General features: G+C 42.6%; 2 protein-coding genes across 2 annotated transcripts in view; both read left to right on the top strand.

Moving 5' to 3' along the window:
- RLF (RLF zinc finger) overlaps positions 1-7,573 on the top strand; it is a 38,405-nt gene extending 30,832 nt beyond the window's left edge. Inside the window, exons 6-8 of the mRNA XM_058040362.1 lie at positions 954-1,090; positions 2,124-2,265; positions 2,439-7,573. Coding sequence (XP_057896345.1) covers positions 954-1,090; positions 2,124-2,265; positions 2,439-7,160 — 5,001 coding nt within the window. The 3' untranslated portion in view covers positions 7,161-7,573. The remainder of the gene's footprint in view (positions 1-953; positions 1,091-2,123; positions 2,266-2,438) is intronic.
- Positions 7,574-10,848: 3,275 nt separating this feature from the next.
- On the top strand, positions 10,849-22,949 carry ZMPSTE24 (zinc metallopeptidase STE24). Its single transcript, XM_058040154.1, has 10 exons — positions 10,849-10,984; positions 12,174-12,320; positions 13,556-13,642; positions 14,234-14,350; positions 14,654-14,806; positions 16,707-16,848; positions 17,528-17,688; positions 19,450-19,554; positions 20,258-20,401; positions 21,152-22,949. The coding sequence occupies exons 1-10, from the start codon at positions 10,868-10,870 to the stop codon at positions 21,374-21,376; spliced, it is 1,398 nt and encodes a 465-aa protein (XP_057896137.1). The 5' UTR covers positions 10,849-10,867; the 3' UTR covers positions 21,377-22,949.
- The last annotated feature ends 1,426 nt before the right edge of the window (positions 22,950-24,375 follow it).

Raw genomic sequence — 24,375 nt, 5'->3', positions numbered from 1 at the left:
GACAGTGCTTTGATATTTAAGGGAACAGACCCCAGCTGGACCCAGGCCCTTCACAGCTGCTTGCTCAACTCCCCTAGCAGCAGTACCAGGGACAGAAGGGGAAGGGTAAAAGTGAGAGAACTTGTAGGTGGGGATAAAGACAAAATGATAGGTGAAGCAAAAGCAGGAATCAATTCACTGCTGCCCATGGGCAGGCAGCTCCAGGAGAGCAAGGCACAATTGTGCATAATGGAGATTTGAGAAGACAAATTCCATCTCTCAACCCACTCCCCTTCCTCCTCCTTCCCCTCACTGTATGCAGTGAGCATGATGCCATTGTCTGGAACATCCTTTGGTCAGCTGGGGTCACCTGTCCTGGCTGTGTGTCCTTCCAGCCTCCTTTGCTCAGCAATAACAAAAACATCTCTGTGTTATCAACCCTGTGTCCAGCAGAAATCCCAAACACAGCCCCACACCAGCCAGGAAGAAAATGAACTCTACCCCAGCCAAAATCAGCACTGCTCCAAACACTTCTGTTTCTGTCATCATGCTTTGAAATGTGGTTGTTCAGAATCAGCACCAAGGGATGAGGAGAACAAGGGCCTGGCTTTTTCACAACTCTTGATCTTTTTGAACCTGGCTTGCAATTTTCAAAAGTAACACAAGAATCCCTGTAAGTGCAGACACATAGAATGGGAAGTTTTAGATAGATGGTTGCCTGCATGCAAGTATTTAGCTAAGCTGCCAAAGTGGAAGATTGTCCCAAATAAAACTGATATTGAGAAGGGATCAGAACTAACAGGTGAAATTCTCATACCATCTTGTAGCTGAAAGGTGTGGCATGATCTCTGGGCACAGGAGCTATAATGTTTTGTTTGTAAGACTTTGATTTAGTAAATGTGCATTTCTTTTAGAAACATAAACATATTTTGAGAATAAAGTGCCTTTTCTTTTTAATTTTCTTTTTCTTTAAGATTGCAAAGGTGGATTGCAAAGAGGTACTAGACATCATCTGTAATCTGGAGTCTGAGGGACAAGAAAACACTGCATTTATTCTTTGTACAACATATCTTACCCATCAGCTTCAAACAGCAAATGTGTATTGCTCTTGGTAAGTATAAACTGCTTCTGCTGATTGTTCCACACTAGCTAGAATTGAGTGAATATAGTACAAAAATGTGTAGAGAAGGGGAATTTATCATTTACTTGAGAAGTGCATCAGACTGAAGCTCTTCCTAGGTAATTACTTATTTTGTCACAAGTTGCTATGCTAATAGAGTATAGCAAAAGTAATGTTTAAATAATTTAAAACCGAAACAGCACTCACACTATTGGCATGAACACTGGTGCTGCTGTGGGGTGATGGATCTGTCAGTGCTGGTGGGTCAGTGCTCTCAGGGTTGCTGTTAAACCCCTGACTCTGTGGTTCCACAGAGGATGTTGTCAGTCTGTTATTCCGTGGGATTTCTTGGCCCCATGAAAGCCTGGTGCATTTTTCTGACCTGTTCCACAGAGATGTCAGTATTAGGAATGAGCAGAGGCAACACACTGTTGCTTCTCTCCACTTCCCCTCCAAGAGCCTTTTTATATTTTTATAATTTCTGTAACCCCAAGAATTCTCAAGTTCCAGCTGCCTTCCCTAGGTATGAGATGGGAGAATGAAGTCTTCTGTCTCATGGTGATGCTGACATTGCAGAGATGTATAAATTGAAGTTCTGGTGGTGTACCTAGCAGTCCTTGTGCAGCTGCTTGCTTATTGGAAGAGAAATGGCAACTTCGTGTTATGATTCATCTTATCCATTTTAAATTTTTATGTGAGAGGTACAGGCTCTGGAAGTGTGAGACTGGGTTTATTTTGTCTAGAAAGGAAGCCTGCAGCTGTAGATGTGTGCACTGAGATGAATCCCAGTGCCAGTGCCTTTCCCCTGTAAGGATCAGGAGATACACAGGGGTTTGATCTGATGCTGGGAGCACAGGAACAGTTCTCTGCAGTGTTACTTGGAGATCAGGACCTAATTAAAGTGTGTGCTGTCCTTGAATAACACTTAAATTTGTCTTGACATCAGCTCTGAACTGACACACTGTGAGTGCACAGATTGTGTGTATTTGCAATGTTCTTACATTCTGCTTTCAACTCTTCACAGGGAGCTGACACTTTTCTGGAGCAAACTGCAAAGAAGAATAGATCCTTCCTTAGATTCCTTTTTGGAGAGATGTCGTCAGTTTGGCATCATTGCCAAGACACTACAGCATTTATTTTTCTTGATAAGAGTCATACAATCTGAAGTAAGTAACAGTCCTGAGTTTTTGGACACAGCTAGAGCTGTCTACATGAATTTATTGTTTTCGTAATAATTCTATTGACCTGAAAAAAAAAAGATATAGCTTATTTCATTATTCATACTTTCTGATTATGCCTAAGACCATACTAATAAAAATCTTCTGTTTTCTTTAAACAGGCAGAGGAAGCAGGACTTGCTGTGTCTGTGTTGTTGTGTGTGAGAGCCCTTCAGATCAGGTCCAACGGAAGCGATGAAATGAAGACATCAGTGTGCAAAACAATTGCTTGCCTTTTACCAGAAGACCTTGAAGTTAGAAGAGCCTGTCAGCTCACAGAATTCTTACTGGAGCCAACTTTGAATGGATTTAATGCCTTGGAAGAGCTCTATATGCAGCCAGACCAAAAATTTGATGAAGAGAACGCACTGGTTCCGAATTCACTCCGCTGTGAACTGCTGTTAGCTTTGAAAGCATATTGGCCATTTGATCCTGAATTTTGGGACTGGAAGACTTTGAAGAGGCATTGTCTTAAACTATTAGGGAAGGTAGCTTCTGATTCTGAGGATGATGCAGGTTGTCATCTGTCACTCAATGAAACTGACATGTTAGAAACTTTCTTTAGTGACTATGATGAGACAAAAGAACACAAATATTATGATGGAAAAGACACAATGAGCCACCCTAAGGAAAAAGCAAGAGTAAAAAAACCCATTGGTTCTTCAGAAAGATACCAGAGATGGCTTCAATACAAGTTTTTTTGTGTGCTCTGCAAAAGGGAGTGCATAGAGGCCAGAATACTGCATCATTCTAAGATGCACATGGAAGATGGTATTTATACATGTCCTGTTTGCACAAAAAAATTCAAGAGAAAGGAATTTTTTGTACCACACGTAATGGAACATGTTAAAATGCCACCTAGCAGAACACACAGACCTAAAAAGAAAATAATTCTGAAAAAAGAGAGATCACCACAAAAGGCAACAGCTCCCAGCAGCCCACCCCCAGTGTTTCCAGAAAGGTCACACCAGACACAGCTCCCTGAAAGCTTCGACGATGACACAGAGGAATACGTCACCTTCAGCCAACTGGAAAACTGCCAGCTGCAAGACAGGGACATCTACCCCTGCCCTGGCACAGATTGTTCCAGAGTATTTAAACAGTTCAAGTACCTGAGCGTACACCTGAAAGCTGAACACCAGAACAACGACGAGAACGCCAAGCACTACTTGGACATGAAGAACAGGAGGGAGAAGTGCGCGTTCTGCCGCCGCCACTTCATGACCTCGTTCCACCTGCGGGAGCACGAGCGCGTGCACTGCGGGCCCCAGCCCTACATGTGCGTGTCCATGGACTGCTACGCCAGGTTTGGCTCTGTCAACGAGCTGCTCAACCACAAACAAACCCACGATGACCTTCGCTATAAGTGCGAGCTCAACGGCTGTAATATTGTTTTCAGTGACTTAGGGCAGCTTTACCATCACGAGGCGCAGCACTTCAGGGATGCGTCGTACACTTGTAACTATTTTGGTTGTAAGAAGTTTTATTATTCAAAGACTGAATTTCAGAATCACCTCGCGGCACATGATATTAAAGTGTCAAATGGGGAAGGGAAGCAAACGCTGAACCTCGAAGGATTGGTTTCAGAAGAAAAATCCAGTTATCTTCCAGAGTCTCGGCTGCTTGAACAATCTGAAAATTCCAATCTGAATGATAACTTGGATCCCTCAGGTTCTCAGGAAATTCCACAGGTGAAGGAAGAATCTCTCTCTGACAGTGAAGATCTCAACAGTGAAAGTAATTGCAGCCTGCATTGTGGGAAGCACAGGGCAGATGCTGCAGCAAGCCAAGGTCAGACATCCCCACAGCTCCTTGGAACAGTGGCTCACAACCAGTCAGTTCCAGGTTTTGTCGTGTCCCAGGAAGGAGTCTTCCATCCAGCAAATATGAAAGAACAGTGTTCCAATGTGGCAGTTTGCTTTGATGAAAAAAATCTTTCCTGTGGTTTTGAAGGCTGCTGTTCCACCCACAAAAATTCCAGAAGTATGCAAAAGCACCTTCGAAGGGTCCATCCATACAACTTCAAAGGTAAAAGAAATATGGAAATGAAAACTAAATACTTTCTTGATCTGTTGAATGATGCTCAGGACAGTAAATCCCCTACAGAGATGAGTCCAGAGTTAGGTCATAATTCTGATACAAATGCTGACTCTCCAGAAAGTGTGTGTTGTGCTGTAGATGCTAAAGGAAGCAGTGGCCTGAGGGAAGAAACTTGTCCTTCTTCCCCAGAAACATCTTTTTATGACAGCTCTAAAGAACTAGACATTGAAGATAACATGTTGGAACTAATGTTAGGCTTGAAACACCTAAGCTTAAAAAATAACATTCAGAATTCTTCAAGACAGAAATCTTTCCTGGGCTATTCATCTAGGGATGCCAAGTGCCCTGAGTCAGTTGATGAAGCTACCTCAAAATTTCACCTTCAAGATCAAGAAGATAATTTACCCAGCCAGTACCTTACTCAACTGGCTGCTAAACCATTTTTCTGTGAATGTCACGGATGTACATGTGAGTTTGTGACCAGAGAAGCTCTCTTAATGCATTATGTTAAAAAGCATAACTATTCAAAGGAAATGGTTCTTCAGCTAAATATGTTCCAGCATCGATATTCACCATTTAAGTGTCATATTTGCCAAAGATCTTTTACAAGAAAAACGCATCTTCGAATTCACTACAGAAACAAACATCAAATTGGCTGTCAGAGGGTGGCTCACAAGGTGTGTCCTAGTGAAAAATTTGATCATGTAGGTTTGTGTACAGAGGACATGCATAAGAATAGCACTGCTCCAGTGCCTGCCTGTGCAAACAGCGTTGGGTTCTCTGGACACTCGGACTCTGAACAGCTGTGTCACCCAAAAAAGGAAGACTGCTGTTCTGAGACTGATTTGGAGTCCAATGAGGAGACAGACAATGATGTAACAAGAAAAACATCTAGCATAACTTCCCTGGACAGTCATAGGGAAGAACTGGAAGCAAGACAGGGAAGAGGAAGCAAAAGAACAGTTGCTAAAGGAAACTTATGTTACATATTGCATAAGTACCACAAACCATTTCATTGTATACATAAAAGCTGCAACTCAGCATTCACAAACCAGAAAGGTTTGATTCGCCACTACAGAACTGTTCACCAGTATAATAAGGAACAGCTCTGCCTAGAAAAAGACAAAGCAAGAACAAAAAGGGAACTTGTCAAATGTAAAAAAATATTTGCATGCAAACACAAAGAGTGTGGTAAGCGTTTTCTGTGTTCTAAAGCTCTTGCTAAACATTGTAGTGACTTCCACAATGAAATCTTAGAGGATCAAAAACTGCTTTCTGAAGCTGAGTCTGCCAGATTTGCTTGTAACCAAGCGCACTGCCATGCTGTATTTTATACATTTAATAAGCTTAAACGGCACCTAATAGAAGAACATGCCAATGAAGAAAAATTAAACAAAGATTTTGAAATCCATTGTGACCTTAATGGCTGCAATCGAATTTTCACAAATTACAGTCACTATTCTCAACATGTATATTTCAGACACAGTGAATATTATGATAGTCTCTTTGGAAATCACAAAGAGGAGGAAGATGATGAAGATAAAAATGAGCAAAATTGTTTGAAAGACAGCTTTGGCACAAGCAAGCAGAATGGGAAACAATTAAAAGACAGAGCTAAAAGAATGAACAGAAGCAGGGAAAAGCATTTGCTGAATTTCAAAACAAAAGAGGAAGCCCTACAAATGTGCAAAGAGAAGTCTAACCAGACCCAGTACCCCTGCATGGTGCAGGGCTGCCTGTCTGTGGTCAAACTGGAGAGCAGCATCGTGAGGCACTACAAGCGCACACACCAGATGACCAACATGTACATCGAGCAGCGCCTTCAGAAACTCGTCCTTTGTGTCAAATGTGGCATCATGATTGAGAAGCAGTCCTGCTCTAACACAGCTTCAGACTTGGATAAAGAAGGTGTAGAAGTTAACGAGGATAAATCAGCTAATTCTGAGCCCGTGCAGGAGAGTGACAAACCCCTTGTTGCAAACCCAGCATGTGATCCTCCAGATGAGAGTAATGAAGACCAAAACCAATGTTCACCGAGCGGTGTGAATGGTGATGCCAGTGCCTTTGTGTATTCAGGCACTTTAAAATATAACCACAGTTCCAAGAACACCTCTTTTGAAGAGCCTAACAGCAGGGAGACAACTGTGTGTAAAACTGAAGATCTTTCTGAAAGCAGTGAAAGAGAGAATAGCTCTTCTTTGTCCAGTTTACAATTAGAGTTGCCAAGAGAGAAAGACCCAGAAGGATGTCAACATAGCGCTGTTAATCAGAATGCAAAAAGAAATGTACTTTGTGCAACAAAAGACAAATTTCAAAAGCCTCCTGTGTCCAAACCATTTGATTTAAAGACATATAAACCAATGGGATTTGAGTCTTCATTTTTAAAATTTATTCAGGAGAGTGAGGGAAAGGATGATGATGATGATGATGATTGTGATGAGGTCGTAGAATGGGAGTCTCCTGAGCAGTTGCCAGTAGATGAAATGTTGCAAAAAGAGGGAGACAGTCAAGGGAATGCACCAGTAAACAACTTTGTAAGTGATGAAAATGTAATCATAACCCCAAACAATCCTGGGCAGCTAACAGAGATCCAGCCCTTGCTGTCAGAGTCCTCCTCTGCCCCTTCTTTAGAAAATCTGAGGGCAATCTTGGACAAGGCCCTAACGGACTGTGGAGACCTTGCCTTAAAACAGCTGCATTACTTACGACCAGTAGTAGTTCTTGAAAGATCCAAGTTTTCCACACCTCTCATAGATTTATTTCCAACAAAAAAGGCAGATGAGCTGTGTGTAGGAAGTACATAAGTAGCTTTGCTTAGAGCAGATAGCCTCCACTACTGCTGTACGGGGAGAACTTCAAATTAGAACAGTAATTGTTACAGTACACACTTTTTAGGTTAGTTTTGACTGTTTAATTCCATGAATGTATAATATCTGTCAAAAGTAATGGCCAAGTTAATTTAGCTCCCCATTTTTTTCAATGAACAATGATGATTTTGGTGCTATTTAACACATCAGAATACTGGGGGCTTCCTCTTGAAGAGTAAATGTGCATGATTGTATATGGAAAAAGTACTGGGGTACCAGGGTTTGGGGGGCGATGGAGTTATTACTTGACTTGAATGTGCACCCCAGGGTGCTTTGTGTAACATATTGTACACTACAGCATCTTATATTTTTTGAGTTATGAGTTTCAATAAATTACAGTTTTTCACCCATTTGTTTACTGTACAGTAAATCTTTAATGTGCTTTACTTGTAATTGAGTTTGGGACCATTCTGAGTGCATTGGACAGTGTTGCTTAAGTTTTATGCATTTGTAGATAATTTATCAGGCTGATAAAATAGATACAGAAAAGTAAAGTATTACATTTTATTTTACAACATTCTCTGTGCTTTTTTCGGACTTGAAAGAACTATAATTAGTCCAGGCTTACTAATTACACTTCTGCATGAGAAAGTCTTTGTTCCTTTAAAGGCAGAGGGTGTTTTCTGAGACTGTCTGGCACCACCTGAGTGTGTGATGAGTGTTGTTGAGACTTCCAAGCAGGTTGTGTCACATCAAAGTACCAGTATACATCTAGAGAGTTCCCTTGTTAGCTTTTTGGACAATGAATGATGAAACCTAGCTGGAAGATTCACCAGAAGAGTCAGTTAATATTTTAAGCTCTGTTTCTTGCTCTTTATATCATTTCTTACCACACATGGCTACATCAGGAGGCTGAGAATCACTGGGGTATTTCCCCATCTCTATGGGGATTCTAATGAGCAAGCAGCAATCTGACTGAGGGCTTGGGTGTTGTTGGGGTTTTATACTGTGATCTGAAAAGCAGCAGTGGAAAGGGAATGGAAGAAACTTTGGGAAATGGGTGCAGAAATGATGGCAGCTATCAAACAGTGAACTGTGGTATGACCAAAATGAAGCAGAAATGGCATCTTCGTACTACGTTGAGGAAAATAAAGTTATTTGGGCATCCTTAAAAGTTAGGTTAAAAATCATGCACCAATCAAGAGAAGTGTGGCTTACTGCCTAGCCTTTCATGTAATTTCCTCTCTAAACTCTAAGCTGTTTTTAATGAAAGAAATATGGTGCCTCAATCTTCTCACAAAGTTCTAAAACCAGAAGTAAGCTATGTCAAAAGGTTAAATACTGCAACATCATCAGCCAGCCTTCAGTATGTTCCAAAGTAATAATGAAATACCTTTTAATTGCAAGTTTGAGTCATGTTTTAACATACTTGAATCATCAAGATCTCAAACCAGAAAAGTTGAACAGCAAACTTAATAGACTTGTGATGGCTGCTTCAGGTATTGGGCCAGAGAGACCCCATTACCCTCTCAGGGTTTGAGTATCCCAGAGAAGAACCTGTCCCTTTGTGGCCAGCATGAACAGTAAATTCTTTGAGGTTTGGAGACTTCAATTTCAAGTCAAGCAGCTGTATTTCCCACAAAACAATTTGCATGTGAAACTCACTCACTCAGATGTAATTCTGCTTTTGCCAAATGAGTTCCTGTGTGCCTGCAAAGCACACACAGTGCAGGCTGCAGAGTGCACACTGGTACTCACTGCCCCTCTGGTATCACAGAGCCTGTTCCTGTTGAGCAGGGTCCTTCTGTTCAGTTGCTGCTCTTTCCATAGGCTGGGCTATGCCACAGGACAAGACAGAGACAGGAATCATTTCTGTCTGCCAGGCATGGAGACAAGTCCTGCGACATTCCTCAGTCCAAGAGTTGTATTTAGGAAATGGTTGAGCTTCTTTGGGCTGCACAAAAGCAGCTCGGAGGCATTTTCCTGTGTTGTACTCCATGCACTGCCAGGACTTTTAGTAATGTGGGCTCATAGAGTGTTCATACTTCAGCTGAAAGATACCAGTACAGCACTGGTCAGCTTCTTTCTTGTTGCAAAAATTATATATTTCCCATTTCAGACACTGTCAGTGTGTTTCAGTCCTTGAACTCCATCATCTACAAAATGCTGTAATGTCTCCATGAGATAATAGGTGTCACACCATCAAAAATGTACAGCTTGAACCTACATCCTTATGCAAATTTTCTCTTGGGCTTTTTTATCTGATCTAATTGCCTAGCATACATGAGTATCAGAGAAGAAAGCTACAAAAGGGTAAAGGTTTGAAGAGTTTTTACTGTCTTATTTCATGCCATGAGGTAGGCCATCATTTTCCCTCCCAAGTGCTACCAGAATTTGTCTTACAAATGAGGTAACATTTCCAGCTTCTTGCTTTCAAGCATATGGGAGAAACATTTTGTTCTGCACTAAAGGAACACCCTTGCATTGACTTTCCAAAAAAAAATTCTTAATGTGAAGAGCAGATACCTCAGAAAACAAACACAGTTCACAGGGAATGATGCTTCCATTTTTTAAATTGTTGTCTTGAAGTGTGTGGATTTTGTAGGACAAAAACATGTTGTGGGCTGCCCTGCCATGTTCCCATGGGTAGTAAAAAAAACCAAACCTTTACAATATTGGAAGGCTGCTTTACAATGAGAGACATTCCAGTCTGACCTCTCTTTCCAGCAGAGCTCTCAGCAGAGCCAGCAGCACTTCCTCATGTACCCTTTTCTTCTGCAGGGATATATTAGGTTACAGAAAACGCTGGGCTTCAATGTATTTGACAGGTCATTCTTCTATCTAGTTAAAAAAAGATAACTAATAGATAATGAGAACATTAAGTTGGCATTATTTTATTAAAACTTAATGACTAAAAATTGACAGACATGTTCTGTAATACTTTAGACTGGTAGGAATTAAGTTAATGACTGGTACTAGAATGCCTTATCTAGAAGTGGCTCAATGTTAACCCCCTTCTTACTGTATTTTTGTCAGGTTACACAGTCCCTGCATGGCACCTTGTCCCCAGGCAGCACCGTGCTGTCTGCACCGAGCATTACACAGGCCAAATCTGAAGTGCGCATTTCGGCTTTAACAAACCAGCAAATCCTGCAGCAGTCAGTGATAATTTCTGTACTTCTCTTAGTGCTTCTCTAAACGGTTTTAGACAAGTACTAATGAGGCTTTATATGCGTTATTGTGCGCAGTCTAAGTAACTTGTACCAAAGAAATATAATTTAAACACCTGCTCAGATCCTCGCCGTGCTGTTCGCGCTTCACTGGCGTGGCCGTGACGGGCGGAGCTGAGCCCGAGTGGGCAGAAGCCCACCACACAGCCCAGGGAGCCCCTCACGGAACCCAGCCCGGAGCCCACCATGAAGCCCCTCACGGAGCTCTGCCCGGAGCCCGCCATGGAGCCCCCACGGCCACCCCTCACGGAGCACAGCCGGAGCCGCCGCGGCCGCCCCTCACGTAGCCCAGCCCGGAGCCCACCATGGAGCCCCTCAGGGAGCCCAGTCCGCAGCCGCCCCTCACGGAGCACAGCCGGAGCCGCCGCGGCCGCCCCTCACGTAGCCCAGCCCGCCGCGGCCGCCCCGCCCCGCCCCACCCTCGGTTCCTCCGGCCGCCAGGCGGCGCCGCAGCGTGCGGCTGGTGGAGCGGCCATGGCGCTGTCCGGCGACCTGTGGGCAGAGCTGCCGGCTGAGCGCCGCATCTTCTGCTCCGTCCTGCTCTTCTCGTGGGCCGTCTACCTCTGGGAGGCTTTCCTGGCGCACCGGCAGGTCGGTGGGGCTCTGGCGGGGACGGTGGCTGGCGGGCCGGGGCTGTGCCGGGCCCGGCCCGGCCTCACGTGGAGGATGTCCGGGGCCGGGGCTGGGGCCGGGGCTGGAGCCGGGGCTGGAGCCGGAGCCGGAGGACGCGGGGTTTGTCACCCGCCTGTGGAGGGCTCGGCCCTGTCCCGGGGCGGCCTCAGCGCTGTAGCGGATGGTGGGAGCGCTCACAGCGGCGAGTGGGGTGAGTGCGGTAGGGTCACGGCGGCTCGGCACCCCCAGCAGCTCGGTTCTCCTCCCTGGGACAGCGATATGAGGAAAAATGAGGAAATGCGTGAGTTTAAATAGCGACAGTTGAACCGGTGAAGGAAAGAGGAAGGAAGCGCTGCACAGGCCGCCGTTCAGCACGGCCCCGAGCAGGTGATGCCTGGCAGCCTCCGAGCGATGGCCGCCCTGGAAGGCACATCCCAGCCCCGCTTCTTATTGCAGAATACAGCATAGAGGACGGAGTGTCCCTTTGTCAGGTCCCGGCTGTTCCCTGACAGCCACCTGTCCCTCCCCAGCCTGCCCACCTGGCAGGTTTAGTAGCAGCCACACACCGAGGTGTGTGAGCCCCGGGGTCGGACATGCAGCCTGATGCCACGGACAGGACGGAATGTGTTTTGAGGTGACAAAGGGTAGGCAGCTTTTCCTTAAAGAATGCGTAAGTATACTGAAACAAGACAGCTGAGGGAAAAGACTTCTAGTTTTAAAAAATTTTCAAGTGAAAAGTTCTTTACTGAAAAGGAAATAGCGCCTCGTTTGTGCAGCCGCTCTGTAGCGCTGTGTTCTGGTGAAGTCACAGGGTTTGCACAGGAGGATCAGGGGTTTGGTTTCAAAATGAGCTGAGTTGCTAACTGTGGTGTGGTAAGTAACATCCTGTGGAAAAATCAGTTTGTGTGATCTGTATTTGATCACACATAGATAAGTTATTAAGCCAGCAGTTCAGTTCCTGGTTACAGCATAATAATTATGATTCAGTTTTATATTTAGAACTTCATAGAAAACCGAAATTTAGGAATAATTGTTCCTTTGTGTGTTGTTTTTTCTTTTTAACTTTCTGTGGTGGCCCGTGGGATCATTTTGTGTGTTATTTTAAAATCTTATTTATCTCCTTTAAAATATTAGGTGTAAACTTTAAGTTTTGTCTTCACTTTTTCAGAGGCGGGTGTATAGAACAACAACACATGTACCCCAGGAGCTGGGACAGATCATGGACTCAGAAACATTTGAAAAATCTCGCCTCTATCAGTTGGACAAAAGTACTTTCAGCTTTTGGTCAGGCCTCTATTCAGAAGTTGAGGGCACTGTAAGTACCTTTCACGTGATATTTTTAATGTACCTAAACTATGAAGTACTTTGGTTCTTAGTAAACCCATGCAGCAGCACCATTGGCATTCTGGTGTCGTATGGTGAACACTGACATTTATATTCTGGTTTTGTTTGTGGCTGTATTTGCTACACAAAAAGAAGTAATTGTTCAGAAAGCATGTAATTTCTTTCTGCAGTGCTGAGTCATACTGCACAACTACTGTGTTAGCTTACATTTTAATTATGTTCTATAGTAGTTTCCATTGCAAAATAATTAAGCAGTATGAATTATTTTAAATTGTTAAAATGCAGACCTTTCCCTGTGTTTGGAGGAATGTAACTACTTTCATTTTTAGATAAAATTTAAGTAGAAGGTAAAAAGAGAAAAAAAAAAAGGTGCAGTTGAAGTGGCTTTCATTTCTCCATTAAGCTTTTAAAACCACCACACTTGCTTTGGTCCTTTCCATCTCCTCCTGACACTGAAAATGCACCCTAAGTGTTAGGTTGTAAGAGTAAGCCTTTTCAAAAGAAAGAAATAGATAAACCTCTGGTGTCATCAATATTGGAAGGCTGCTTGCTTGAAAACTGATTTTTATATATATAGATGCATCACTTGTTAAGAAAGCAACCATGAAATATTTACAAGTTGGGCTGCTTGAGAAATGCTGCCAGGCCTGGCTGTGAGCTGCAGTGAGCCTCAGTAGCTGTAGCTTGGGCATTTCTTTGATGGTGATGTACCCCAGATGTTCACTCCCTTCCTTGGCAGCCAGTACATCAGGAGATGCTGGGAGCATGCACAAGGAGGAGACCACAGAGCTTTCCTCAACATGGCTGTAGCAACTCCAGTACTGAAAGTGAAACTGGGGCTTTTCTCTGGGCAGGGAACTCAGGTGAACCTCTAGGAGAGGAGGGCAGCTCCTCTTTATACAACCACAAATATACACCTTATGTCCAAGCCAGTACAGTGGCAAAGTGTACAGAAAACAGGCTTGGAAATATGCTTGTATTTCACTGGAAAAATAATTAATTACCTGCTCTCTACTTTTGTAAGGTATTAATTAATGCCAGATATTCCAGGCTTGTTTTATCACTGTTGAGATCACAGGGCTGGCAAAAAGCTAATTATAAAACTTATCTTATTCACCCTTAAAAGGTTCTTGTGCTGAAATGTTAGTAGGCTAAGATGACAGTGTGTTTCACACTGCCTCTGTGGTATGTGGTTTTGTTTTTAAGATGATTCTCCTCTGTGGAGGAATTCCTTTTCTATGGAAACTGTCTGGTCAGATCTCTGGTCGTGCTGGGTTTGGACCAGAATATGAGGTAAGCAGGCTTTAAATTCCTGTGCAAGTATTTGGTCCCTACTGCAATAATTATTTTTAAATTGGTATTTAGTTAAAAGTGAGATTTAGTTAACCTGTAATAGAGTAAAAATAACAGATACTTTCTGGTGCACACAATGACTCTGTTATTCTGAGAACTGGTGACAGTAAATTAGCTTGCTTTTAAATTAGCTTACTAATTAAAACAGCCTTATGTGTTAAAGCAAAGTCTACTGCTTGAGTCAAATGAGATAGTGAGTTTGGTTTTTGGGAGCTCTTTATTTGAGTGTTTTCTTTCTACTAATCCTAGAATTGATCTACCTGCACACTAAAAGGGTAAGAAATTTAAGTCTACTGCTTTTGTTACCTTTGTGCTGTGGATGAGGCATGTATCCAGATTTGTGCTCCAAATCCTTAGTAAGCTATTACAGTGAGCAATAATTAGTCATTATGAACATTTTAATTCTGTGAATTTATCCAGCATCATCTAACTGGTTTCAGTTAAACCACTGACCTAAAAGCCATTTTTAACACCTGGAATATTTGTTGGAATGGGTCAGTAAATATCAGGTGGTTTTGTTTTGTTTTTTAGATTGTTCAGTCATTGGTATTTCTGCTGCTTGCAACACTCTTCAGTGCACTGACTGGTCTCCCATGGAGTTTGTATAATACATTTGTCATAGAAGAGAAACATGGCTTCAATCAGCAGGTATTGCAGAGAGCTCTTGTAGTGACCACATTGGTTCAGATTGCTTACACAGACTGGTCCTTAATGAATATGCAACACAAAATAATGGTTTGGGTCAGGCCTTACTGAGGGAGAGTGCATCTGCATGGGCTTGGGTCTGTGTAAATGTAAGGAGCTACTGGGAGAGCTCCTTTTTTACTGACTGATTTTCTTATGACTCTGGCATTGCTGTTTTGTTTTAACTGAATGGATCAATTCACTTACCAGAATGACATATTAATATTTACATTGATGTCACTGATCCAATTTATCCTTTCTTTGCAGACACTGGGATTCTTTTTTAAGGATGCTATCAAGAAGTTTGTTGTGACTCAGTGCATTCTGTTGCCAGTGACATCCCTTCTGCTTTACATTATTAAAATAGGGGGAGACTACTTTTTTATCTATGCCTGGCTCTTCACATTAGTTGTTTCCTTGGTGAGTATGAGATGATGTTTGGATTTCTTCCAGACTCCAGCTCACTGGCATGGCTCAGCATGCTGAATGCAGCTAAAAGGAAATGAAGAAAAAATCTAAATCTCCTGTGAATTTTAATGTCTACAAACTTTAACAGAGTGTCTTGCTCTCAATGTACTTGTTCAGGAATAATAGCTCGTATTAGTTGTCCACATTAATGTCATATATATCTAATCTATTTAATACTGGAGTGTCTTCATCAATTGAAAGAGAAGCACTTATAAAGCTTTAGAATGGGTACTGGAAATACAGCACTATGTGGGGATCTGTTTTCCTTTCTCCTGATAGAGGTGAGAACCAGAACATATGCAACTGAAGCCACATTCCTCTCTCTCTTTCCTATCACAAACTAGTGTTTTATTTTTGCTCTGCCTGTGCCATCCCATTGAACTGTCCATGTAGATTTTGTTCTGAGATTCTACAGATACTTTAGAACCTGATATAACAGGGGTTGGTCTATCTTTTATACTACAAAATAAAACATCTTGGCAGAGCTGCAAACTGCTGTATTGAAAGAACATTTTTGTGGCTCACTCTTCCCCTCTGAGCCCCCTCCACCCCTGAGGTTAAGTGCATGCTTGGACAATTGGTGTTGCCACCTCAGTGCAACTTTATAGGGTTTCAGGCCTTAATGTGTTTGAACAGCCTTAGACATGCAAAACCATCCTAAGAGGTGTTAGATTCACCCTTTAGAGTCTGGTTTTGGGAAGAATTCCAGTTCCATAACTCTGTAATCAGAGTTAGAGTTGCATCCTCCTACTAGTCTGTCATGCCTGCTGATACCAAGACATGACACAATGACCTGAGATAAAACCTGAAAATTAGGCCCCACATACTGAAACAGTAGTCTGGACTGAAAAGCTGATTTCTGCTCTATGAAATACCCTCCTACACCTTCTGCAAAACATCTGTAGAGGTTTAAGCCCCTAAAAATTACATGAACAAAACTTTAGTAGTGTTTGATATTGCTGCACTCACTTGCTGTGACTTTGCAAAAGTCAGTTTTTCTGATTCTCAATTTCATTGGAGTTTTTCAGCAGTGCACACACTGGCAAAAATCCCCTTTTTTCAGTGAAGTAAAATCTATCAAGATAATTTTGAATTTAATACTGATTTCCATTTGCCTCTTATGTCCTGTTCCTTTTTCACTCAACTTATAAAACAAATAAATAAAAATAATATTGTGGTGATCCACACAGAGTGTGAGGAAAGGGAGTTCAGCTTTCCTTTCCATCACATTATTCTAGTTCTGGCTTTCTCAGCTGGGCTGCAGCTGATGCCAGTTTGAGGAGATGCAGGTGCACTGTAGTGATGTTTTTAGGTCAAGGCTATCAGTCATTGTGGAGCCAGAGGCATCAGGCAAACAAATGCCTTAGCCCTGCAGACAGCTGGGAGACAGAAAGAAAACAGGGGACATAAAATTTCTTGCCTCTTTTTGGACAGTTGTTTTGCAAGTTAGCAGGAATTAGTCCCACTTTTCTGTCTCTTGGTTCCTTCATCTCTTCAGCTGAGTATGAGGCACTTCGGAGTTTTCTAGGATTGGTGAGGTGTGTGGAAGTGACAGCCTTTCACTGATGAGCCCCTGCTCCCAAAGGCTTTGTCTTCTGCCCTGTTCACAGGAGTTCTGCTCAGGTGTGTAGGTGGTTTGTGCACAGTTTGCTGAAATGTGGTTTGTGCAGTTTGCTGAGCTGTGGACTGGCCACCAAAGCAGCCCATAGCCTGCCCATAGATCCCACTTCATACAGGACTCTGCTTTATCAAGTGTTTTTTCTGAAGTTGTGCCCTCTTTTTGAACTTTCTACCCACCTTTAGTACTAAACAGGTTTGCATGCCCTGTTCTCACTGTCTGCATGTGTTGCAGGTGCTGGTTACAATCTATGCAGACTACATTGCACCTTTGTTTGATAAATTCATTCCGCTTCCGGAGGGAGAGCTCAAGCAGCAAATTGAAACAATGGCAAAGAGCATTGACTTCCCACTAACTAAGGTGTATGTTGTTGAAGGTGAGGTTTTGTTATTTTTTTAAATAAAAAGGCCTTGTTGTTTTAAATTTGGGGGGTTTTTAGCATTGATTGTGGATGCTGTAGTAGGGCAGTTGATTGCATTGCTCAGATACTGCAGGACTTGCCGATGTCTATAGCATTTTCCTGAAGCTCAGTGCACAACCTGAACTCATCTTCTGGTTGGAAGCATTTTCCTGGGTCTGTGGAATGGAAATGCACAGCTCAGTCAGGAGTGGAAGCACAAAAATAGTCAAGGTTATAATTTTAGAACTGTAAAACAAAAGGAATAGCTGTTTCCATTCACCTTTGCTGGCACATTGGAAAGAATTCTACATAATTTGGCACAGATTCTTTGCCTGGAGCAGTGTCAATTCAGAATGCTCTTTCCACTCTAAATCTGAAATTGTAATAGTATTAGCTTTTCTTCTTGGACATTAGATGTTCCTAACTGCTCTTATGGTTTTGTTGCTTTTAGTGATTGCATGCTACATTTCCCTATTGGAGTCATCATTACTTAGATTTTAGAATATGCTTCACCTTCCAAACAGATCTGCTTGAGTCTGTCTACAGTGCATTTGGGGACTTTGAGAATTCCTCTGGAAAAATCTGATCTGTCATACTGTGCAGGCTTCAGTGCATGAGATTATTCAGATCATGGTGTTTAAATTTTCCCCATCAGGTTCCAAGCGTTCTTCCCACAGCAATGCTTATTTCTATGGATTCTTCAAGAACAAGAGGATAGTACTCTTTGACACACTCCTGGAAGACTATTCTGCTTTGAACAAAGAACCAGCAGAAGGAGAGGATGGTGAGAGTGAAGAAACAAAGTCTAAAACCAAAGTGAGTTTGTCTTTCATTGTGTTGTTTATATTAATTTCTTGGTGAGATAGTCCCTTGTTTTTTCTAATATATTTTAAAGGTCTTGAGTAAGTTGCTAAAACACAAAGCCTAGTGATTTCAACACCAAAGTATGCCTGGTTTGCTGATTGGAATTTCTGGGCTGTGTGAGTTGTGCAGATAGCACCAGAGACTCTAAAAATCCACATGGGCTTTAGCAAAACATTCATTCCCTGCATGTAAAAACTAAGTCTGAATAAGGGACCTGTTCAGGGTTTTAGCTCATCTTCTCTTGAGACTGCCATACCACAGGTTCCCTTTGAGGAAATACTTTTAATTCTTAGTGTGTCATTTGTCACTTTTACTGGGTGCAGAGGTTTTGGTGCAGGAGGACAGACAGATTGCACATGTGCATCCTCCCATGCTCTGCTCAAGAACAGGATTGTGGCCTGGCCCTGGCCTCTCCTTTCATGTGCAGCTGCACATCCTGAGTCTGCTGGAGGAGCTGTTATGCCTTCAGAAGAGTATAGAAATCACTAAAGCTAATAAAATACTTTCTGAATAACCTGAAGGAGTTATTCTGAGAAAAACAAATGGCCTTGTGCAGCCTAAGGTTAGGCCAATGTCTGGATCTGTTCCTTGACACCATGTCAGTGATGTCCAGGTATTTATTTGCAAGGAATGTCCTGATGAAGGCAGGAATGATGCATCTGACTCCATGTTCTCAGAAGGCTGATTTATTACTTTATAATACTATATTATATTAAAGAATACTATACTAAACTATACTAAAGAATACAGAAAGGATACTTACAGAATATTAAAAAGATAACAATGAAAACTCGTGACTCTTTCCAGAGTCTTGACACAGCTTGGCCCTGATTGGCCAAAGAGTGAAAACAACTCACACCAGAATGCAATCAAACAATCACATGTTGGATAAACTATTTCCAAACACATTCCACATGAGCACAACACAGGAGAAGCAAATGAGATAAGAATTGTTTTCCTTTTCTCTGAGGCTTCTCAGCTTCCCAGGAGAAAAATCCTGAGCAGAGAGATTTTTCAGAGAATGTGAATGCCACATCCAGGGTTTTGTTTGGCAAACACTGCAGAAGCAGGTTGAGAGGAGGGCATGCTGAGCTCACCTGATCTAGTCATAATGAGAGCGTGTTCCATTTCAACAGGTTCTCCAGCCTTTGTGTTTGCTTCTGGCTTGCTAATGGAGCTGTGAAGGTGCAGATGTCCTTCCTAATTACAGCTTTAAGGCGTGTCATAGGGCTTTTTGAAGAGGACAGCTCCTTTTAAAAGGAGCAGCACTGCCTGGGGAGGAAGGCTACATGTTGGGTGTTGAAGGAAAGTAGGAACAGGGCTTTGCTCTCAATTCCCCTCTGAAAGTCTGAATTCCTGTTTCCAGTGTCATGCTTTGCTTGAGTAAAGAAACAGGATGAGAAGGGATAGGGGAGAGCATTTGGAAGACAAATTTCTCAGTGTTCTTTCAGGTTTGCATCAGCATGTCTGCACATATAGAAATAAGAGAACACCACCTCGTAGTAGAAATTTTCTTAACCTTAAAAGGTTGTATTTTTGTTAGTATCTTCATGAAAAAGGCTTAGCAAGAAATTGTATATGTGTTTCTGGTATTAGAAGGGAATGGCCTGATCTAGGGACACTTAGGTGATCAAGAAAAAACAAATTAGCAAGAAATTCATTTGGTTGTGTTCAGACATACCTGATAATACTTCTGCTTTGTTATTCCCTCAGAATAAGAAACAAGGATGTAAAAATGAAGAAGTTCTGGCTGTACTCGGTCATGAATTGGGTCACTGGAAACTAGGTCATACTGTCAAAAATATAATCATCAGCCAGGTAAGTTATTTTAAACTGGATTTTTTTTTCCTGGAGCATCTGTAATTACAGCTGTTTCCAAATGCCCTTTTCCAGATTTGTTAGTGTACATTCACCTGATACATTTACACTGTGTGACAGGAAATTGCTCTGGATCACAGCCATCCTTCTTTTCTCTTCTGTGTATTTCAATAACAAACAATATTCTGGCATCTTCTATTTTACTCTAAAAAGACCAAAAAGCCACTTGGACAGCTAATCACCCCCTCTAGAAAACTTGGTAAGGCATGGCCCTGCCTTTGGCTCTGAAAAGCCAGGCAAGCACAGTGTTTGTACAGGACATTGCACAGCTTGGATGGAAGCCCAGGTTGTTTCCAGGAATAGAAATGCAACAAAACACAGACACATTTTGTTTGGCTTTAAACTTTTCAGAACCTGTACTTAATTCCAGGGAGATGGGTTCTATCCTGTACTCCCTTCTCTTTTGTCTTCTGCTTTTTCATCTCCCTTCATTATTTGTTTTTTGCTCCCTGGCAGAAAACAGTGCTTCTTGTACTGTTACATTTTCAGAAAGCAGGTGAAGACCAACTGTTTGTTCCTCTCTGTGTATTAGTTCAAAAGTAATCTAAAAAATATTTTTTTACAGTCACATCCATGTGCAAATCTCTAATGTGATGCTATGTAATGACTTACCTTAATCAAGAATGTTTTTTCTTTTCTCCAGATGAATTCCTTCCTTTGCTTCTTCCTGTTTGCTGTGCTAATTGGTCAGAAAGAACTCTTTGCTGCATTTGGTTTCTATGACACCCAGCCTACCCTGATAGGCTTGATGATTATTTTCCAGTTCATTTTTTCACCTTACAATGAGGTAACTTGTTTTCAAGACATAGACTCTGAATTATCATCCTATTTAAATAATGATTCTGTTTTGTCAGGGGCAGTTTGACTTTCTAGGGGCTGTGTTGGGTGTCTCATTTTGATAATCAGGCTTAGTGGAGCATGTTGGGCAGCACTCCCAGTTTCAGGTGTGGCTTGGATAAAGCTTAGTGAGATCAGCCTGCAGCCACAGCAACGTTTGGGATGTGGGAAGCTAGATTTGGTGGTATTTACTGGCACTGAAGGAATGTGCAGATAGCTGAATTTTAGAATCATTTTAGAATCATTTAAAAATAATTTTAAAATATTTTTTAAAAATTTACTGGTACCGAAGGAATGTGCAGATAGCTGAATTTTAGAATCATTTTAGAATAATTTATAAATAATTTTAAAATAATTTTTAAAAATTTACTGACACTGAAGGAATGTGCAGATAGGTGAATTTTAGAATCATTTTAGAATCATTTTAAAATAATTTTAAAATAATTTTTAAAAATTTACTGGCACTGAAGGAATGTGCAGATAGGTGAATTTTAGAATCATTTTAGAATCATTTAAAAATAATTTTAAAATAATTTTTAAAAATTTACTGGCACTGAAGGAATGTGCAGATAGCTGAATTTTGGAATCATTTTAGAATAATTTAAAAATAATTTTAAAATAATTTTTAAAAATTTACTGTCACTGAAGGAATCTGCAGATAGCTGGATTTTAAAATAATCTAATGCATTTCTCTCCACAGGTTCTCTCATTTTGTTTGACAGTATTAAGCCGACGATTTGAGTTTCAAGCAGATGCATTTGCCAAGGAACTTGGGAAGGCCAAGGACTTATATTCTGCTTTGATCAAGCTAAACAAAGATAATTTAGGATTCCCTGTTTCTGACTGGATCTTTTCAATGTGGCATTACTCCCACCCACCCCTTTTAGAAAGACTTCAGGCCTTGAAAGATGCAAAGCAAGAGTGACAGCAGTGATTGCTGCTTCAGAGACAGTGCTTCCATCTCAGAAGCAAAGTTCAGAGCTGCTTTTTAATTTTTTTTTTAATGGATAATGCAAATTAAGCACGCTGTTAACAGCACCACACATCTGAGTATCCTGAAACAGGTATTAAATTATAAATGACTTATTTTTAACAAAAACAAAACTGTGGAATTTAATTTAGAAAAAGTGCTGGGTGAAGACCTTCCCCCCCCACCCACCACACTGACTTTTATTTCCATATCATTGTATAGACTTTTAAAGGGATGAAAACAAGTGTAGACTTCAAAGCACCTTTTCCTTCAGTTTGTGTATGCCTTGAACATTGCTTTTGATCCTTTTTCTATTCTCAGCATTCTGTGAACCCTCCCAGTCTCACCCTCTTCACAGTGAAGAGGCTTTGGGTGATTTGATTTCCTGTACAATGATACTTGTGCTTGCCAGTGTGTTTGAAAAAGCTGAATTCAGCTGCAGGCTTTTCTCCTGCATTCCTGTCTGTCAGAATGAAAAATGCTACTTAATAAAACCTTCTTTCTCTGAAGTGTGGGAAGAAGGATGAATTATAGCTGAGGATATGTACCATGTCTTCCTTGAAAATGAGAATTATTATATTATTATTTAGTAGCATTACAGTAGGATTAGGCTGCTCCTATTGCCCCAGGCTGCTTGGGGTATGGAAGGGAGAAGAGAATATTACAGAGAATCAGAATGAGACCCTCACATTTGAGAAAATTGCTAATTCTCTCTTGTTCTCCCTTTTTCCACATCTAAGTTCCTCCATTTCTGTTGTACTTTGCCTAGATTTCTTGTGCATATGGAAGTGTCCAGTTGCTCAGCCAGTGTATTAAAGCCACACTTGGATTCTGAAGGGGCTTATCCTCCATTCCATTGAGGATTTTTCATTAATATGAATCCAGCTGAAATAGTAGCTGAACTTATTCTTCATCATTGTTCTTATATATAAAAATTCCTGCATATAAAAAGCCCAGGAAACAGTTTGCCCACATCAGTTACTGAAGAAAAAAAAGTGGGTAAACCTGGAAATGGCATTGATTATCTCAGACTTTTCTGATGAAAAATAGGATTATATTTACTTTTGTTGAAGTAAAAATAAAAGATATGTTTGCATGTGCATACAAATGTTTTAACCAGTGTGAATATACAAACTCCATATAAAAATCAGATTTTCTATCTGTAGTAAATTAAAAAGTTCTGCTCAGCTCTATACAAAGAGAGGAGTCATCAAAGCAAATTGTCATTATTTCACATGTCAGAATATTCTCATCTATTTTACTGTTAGCTTACATTTGTTTTTCTGATCATAGGGAAAAATGCCTTATAAGATGATGGGCACAATGATGTCTTGGGTGAAACAAGATGTTGCTGAAAGCCCTTTGTATGCCTTATTCTAATTGTGTTTATACCCCAGCAAATATGGAGCTAAGCTATAGATGCAGATTTAGGAGACAGTTTTACAAATCTGGAGAGCCTATATTTGTCACGTGAACTGTATTTAATAAAAGGCCCTCGAAAATAAAAACATTAACTTGAATCTGTCAATTCAGAAGGATAAATAAGCGTGTCAAGTTTTGAATGAGCTGATGGCTGGTGCAAAGCTATGGAAAACGTGAAGTGTGCTCTGAGAAAATAATTTGTGTAAAAATTGTATGCAAAAACAGAGATGTTTCCCCCACAGAGATGTTGGAGCCACTCTGCTCTGGCTGGGAGAGCTGGGGCTGTTTACCTGGAGGAGGTTCCAGGGAGACCTTAGAGCCCATTCCAGCACATAAAGGGGTTGCAAGACAGCTAAGAGGTACTTTTGACAAGAGCTTGGAGTGACAGGACAGGGATAGATGGCTTTAAGCTGAAGGAAGGTAGATTTAGATCAGATATTATGAAGAAATGCTTTACCGAGGGTGAACTGGCACAGGTTGCCCAGGGCTTGGAGCAGCCTGGTCTAGTGGAAGGTGTGCTTGCCCATGCTTTAAGATGATCTTTAAGGTCCCTTCCAATCCAAACCATTCTGTGATGAAACGGGCATAAACGTCTGCCTTTCAAAAAGTTTCAAGGCCTTCCATTTGTACACACAGGACTGGTACGGCCACAGGGCTCCTTCCTGCTCTGGGTCCCGGGGCCGGCGCGCAGGCTGGGGAGCGGCAGCAAGGCCGTGTGTGCCACTCGGTGTGCGACGGCCGGGGGCGATGTGCCAGCCCTGTGCCCCTTCAGGCTCCGGGCGAGCAATGTGCCAGCCCTGTGCCCCTTCAGGCTCCCCGGGAGTGATGTCCCAGCCCTGTGCCCCTTCAGGCTCCGGGCGAGCAATGTGCCAGCCCCGTGCCCCTTCAGGCTCCCCGGGAGCGATGTGCCAGCCCTGTGCCCCTTCAGGCTCCGGGTGAGCAATGTGCCATCCCTGTGCCCCTTCAGGCTCCCCGGGAGCAATGTGCAAGATCTGTGCCCCTTCAGGCTCCCCGGGAGCGATGTGCAAGATCTGTGCCCGTTCAGTGCCATCCCTGTGGCCGCTCGGGCTCCCCAGGGCCGATGTGCGAGCCCTGTGCCCTCTCAGGCTCCGTGGGGCCGATGTGCCAGCCCTGTGCCCGTTCAGGTTCTCCTGGAGAGGCGTGCCAGCCCTGTACCTGTTCAGTGCCAACCCCGTGCCCGTTCAGGCTCCTCAGGGCCGATGTGCAAGCCCTGTACCTGTTCAGGCTCCGCGGGAGCGATGTGCCAGCCCTGTGCCCGTTCAGGCTCCGCGGGAGCGATGTGCCAACCCTGTGCCCCTTCAGTGCCATCCCTGTGTCCGCTCAGTGCCAGCCCCGTGCCCGTTTATGCTCCCCGGGCCCCCCTCAGGCCCCGGAGCGGCGGCGGCTCCGCGGGCGGGGCGCGGCTGCCAGGCCGACCCCAGAGCTGCAGGGGGCGCTGTGGCGCAGGGCCCGCCCGCGGAGCGGCGGCGTCCCCTGCTGCCGGCGGGCCCGGATGTGACGTCGGGCCGGGG

Source organism: Melospiza georgiana, chromosome 24 (assembly GCF_028018845.1).
Source record: "Melospiza georgiana isolate bMelGeo1 chromosome 24, bMelGeo1.pri, whole genome shotgun sequence".
NCBI classification, from domain to species: Eukaryota; Metazoa; Chordata; class Aves; order Passeriformes; family Passerellidae; genus Melospiza; species Melospiza georgiana.
Note: the sequence above shows the minus strand (reverse complement) of the source record. Positions and strands in the feature narration are given on the sequence as shown.

Excerpts from the sequence above, each read along its gene's own strand:
- ZMPSTE24 (XM_058040154.1), top strand. The coding sequence starts at position 10,868 with ATGGCGCTGTCCGGCGACCTGTGGGCAGAGCTGCCGGCTGAGCGCCGC. Across the intron at positions 12,321-13,555 it reads ATTCAGAAGTTGAGGGCACT|ATGATTCTCCTCTGTGGAGG; the intron begins GTAAGTACCTTT and ends TTTGTTTTTAAG. Across the intron at positions 14,351-14,653 it reads AACATGGCTTCAATCAGCAG|ACACTGGGATTCTTTTTTAA; the intron begins GTATTGCAGAGA and ends CTTTCTTTGCAG.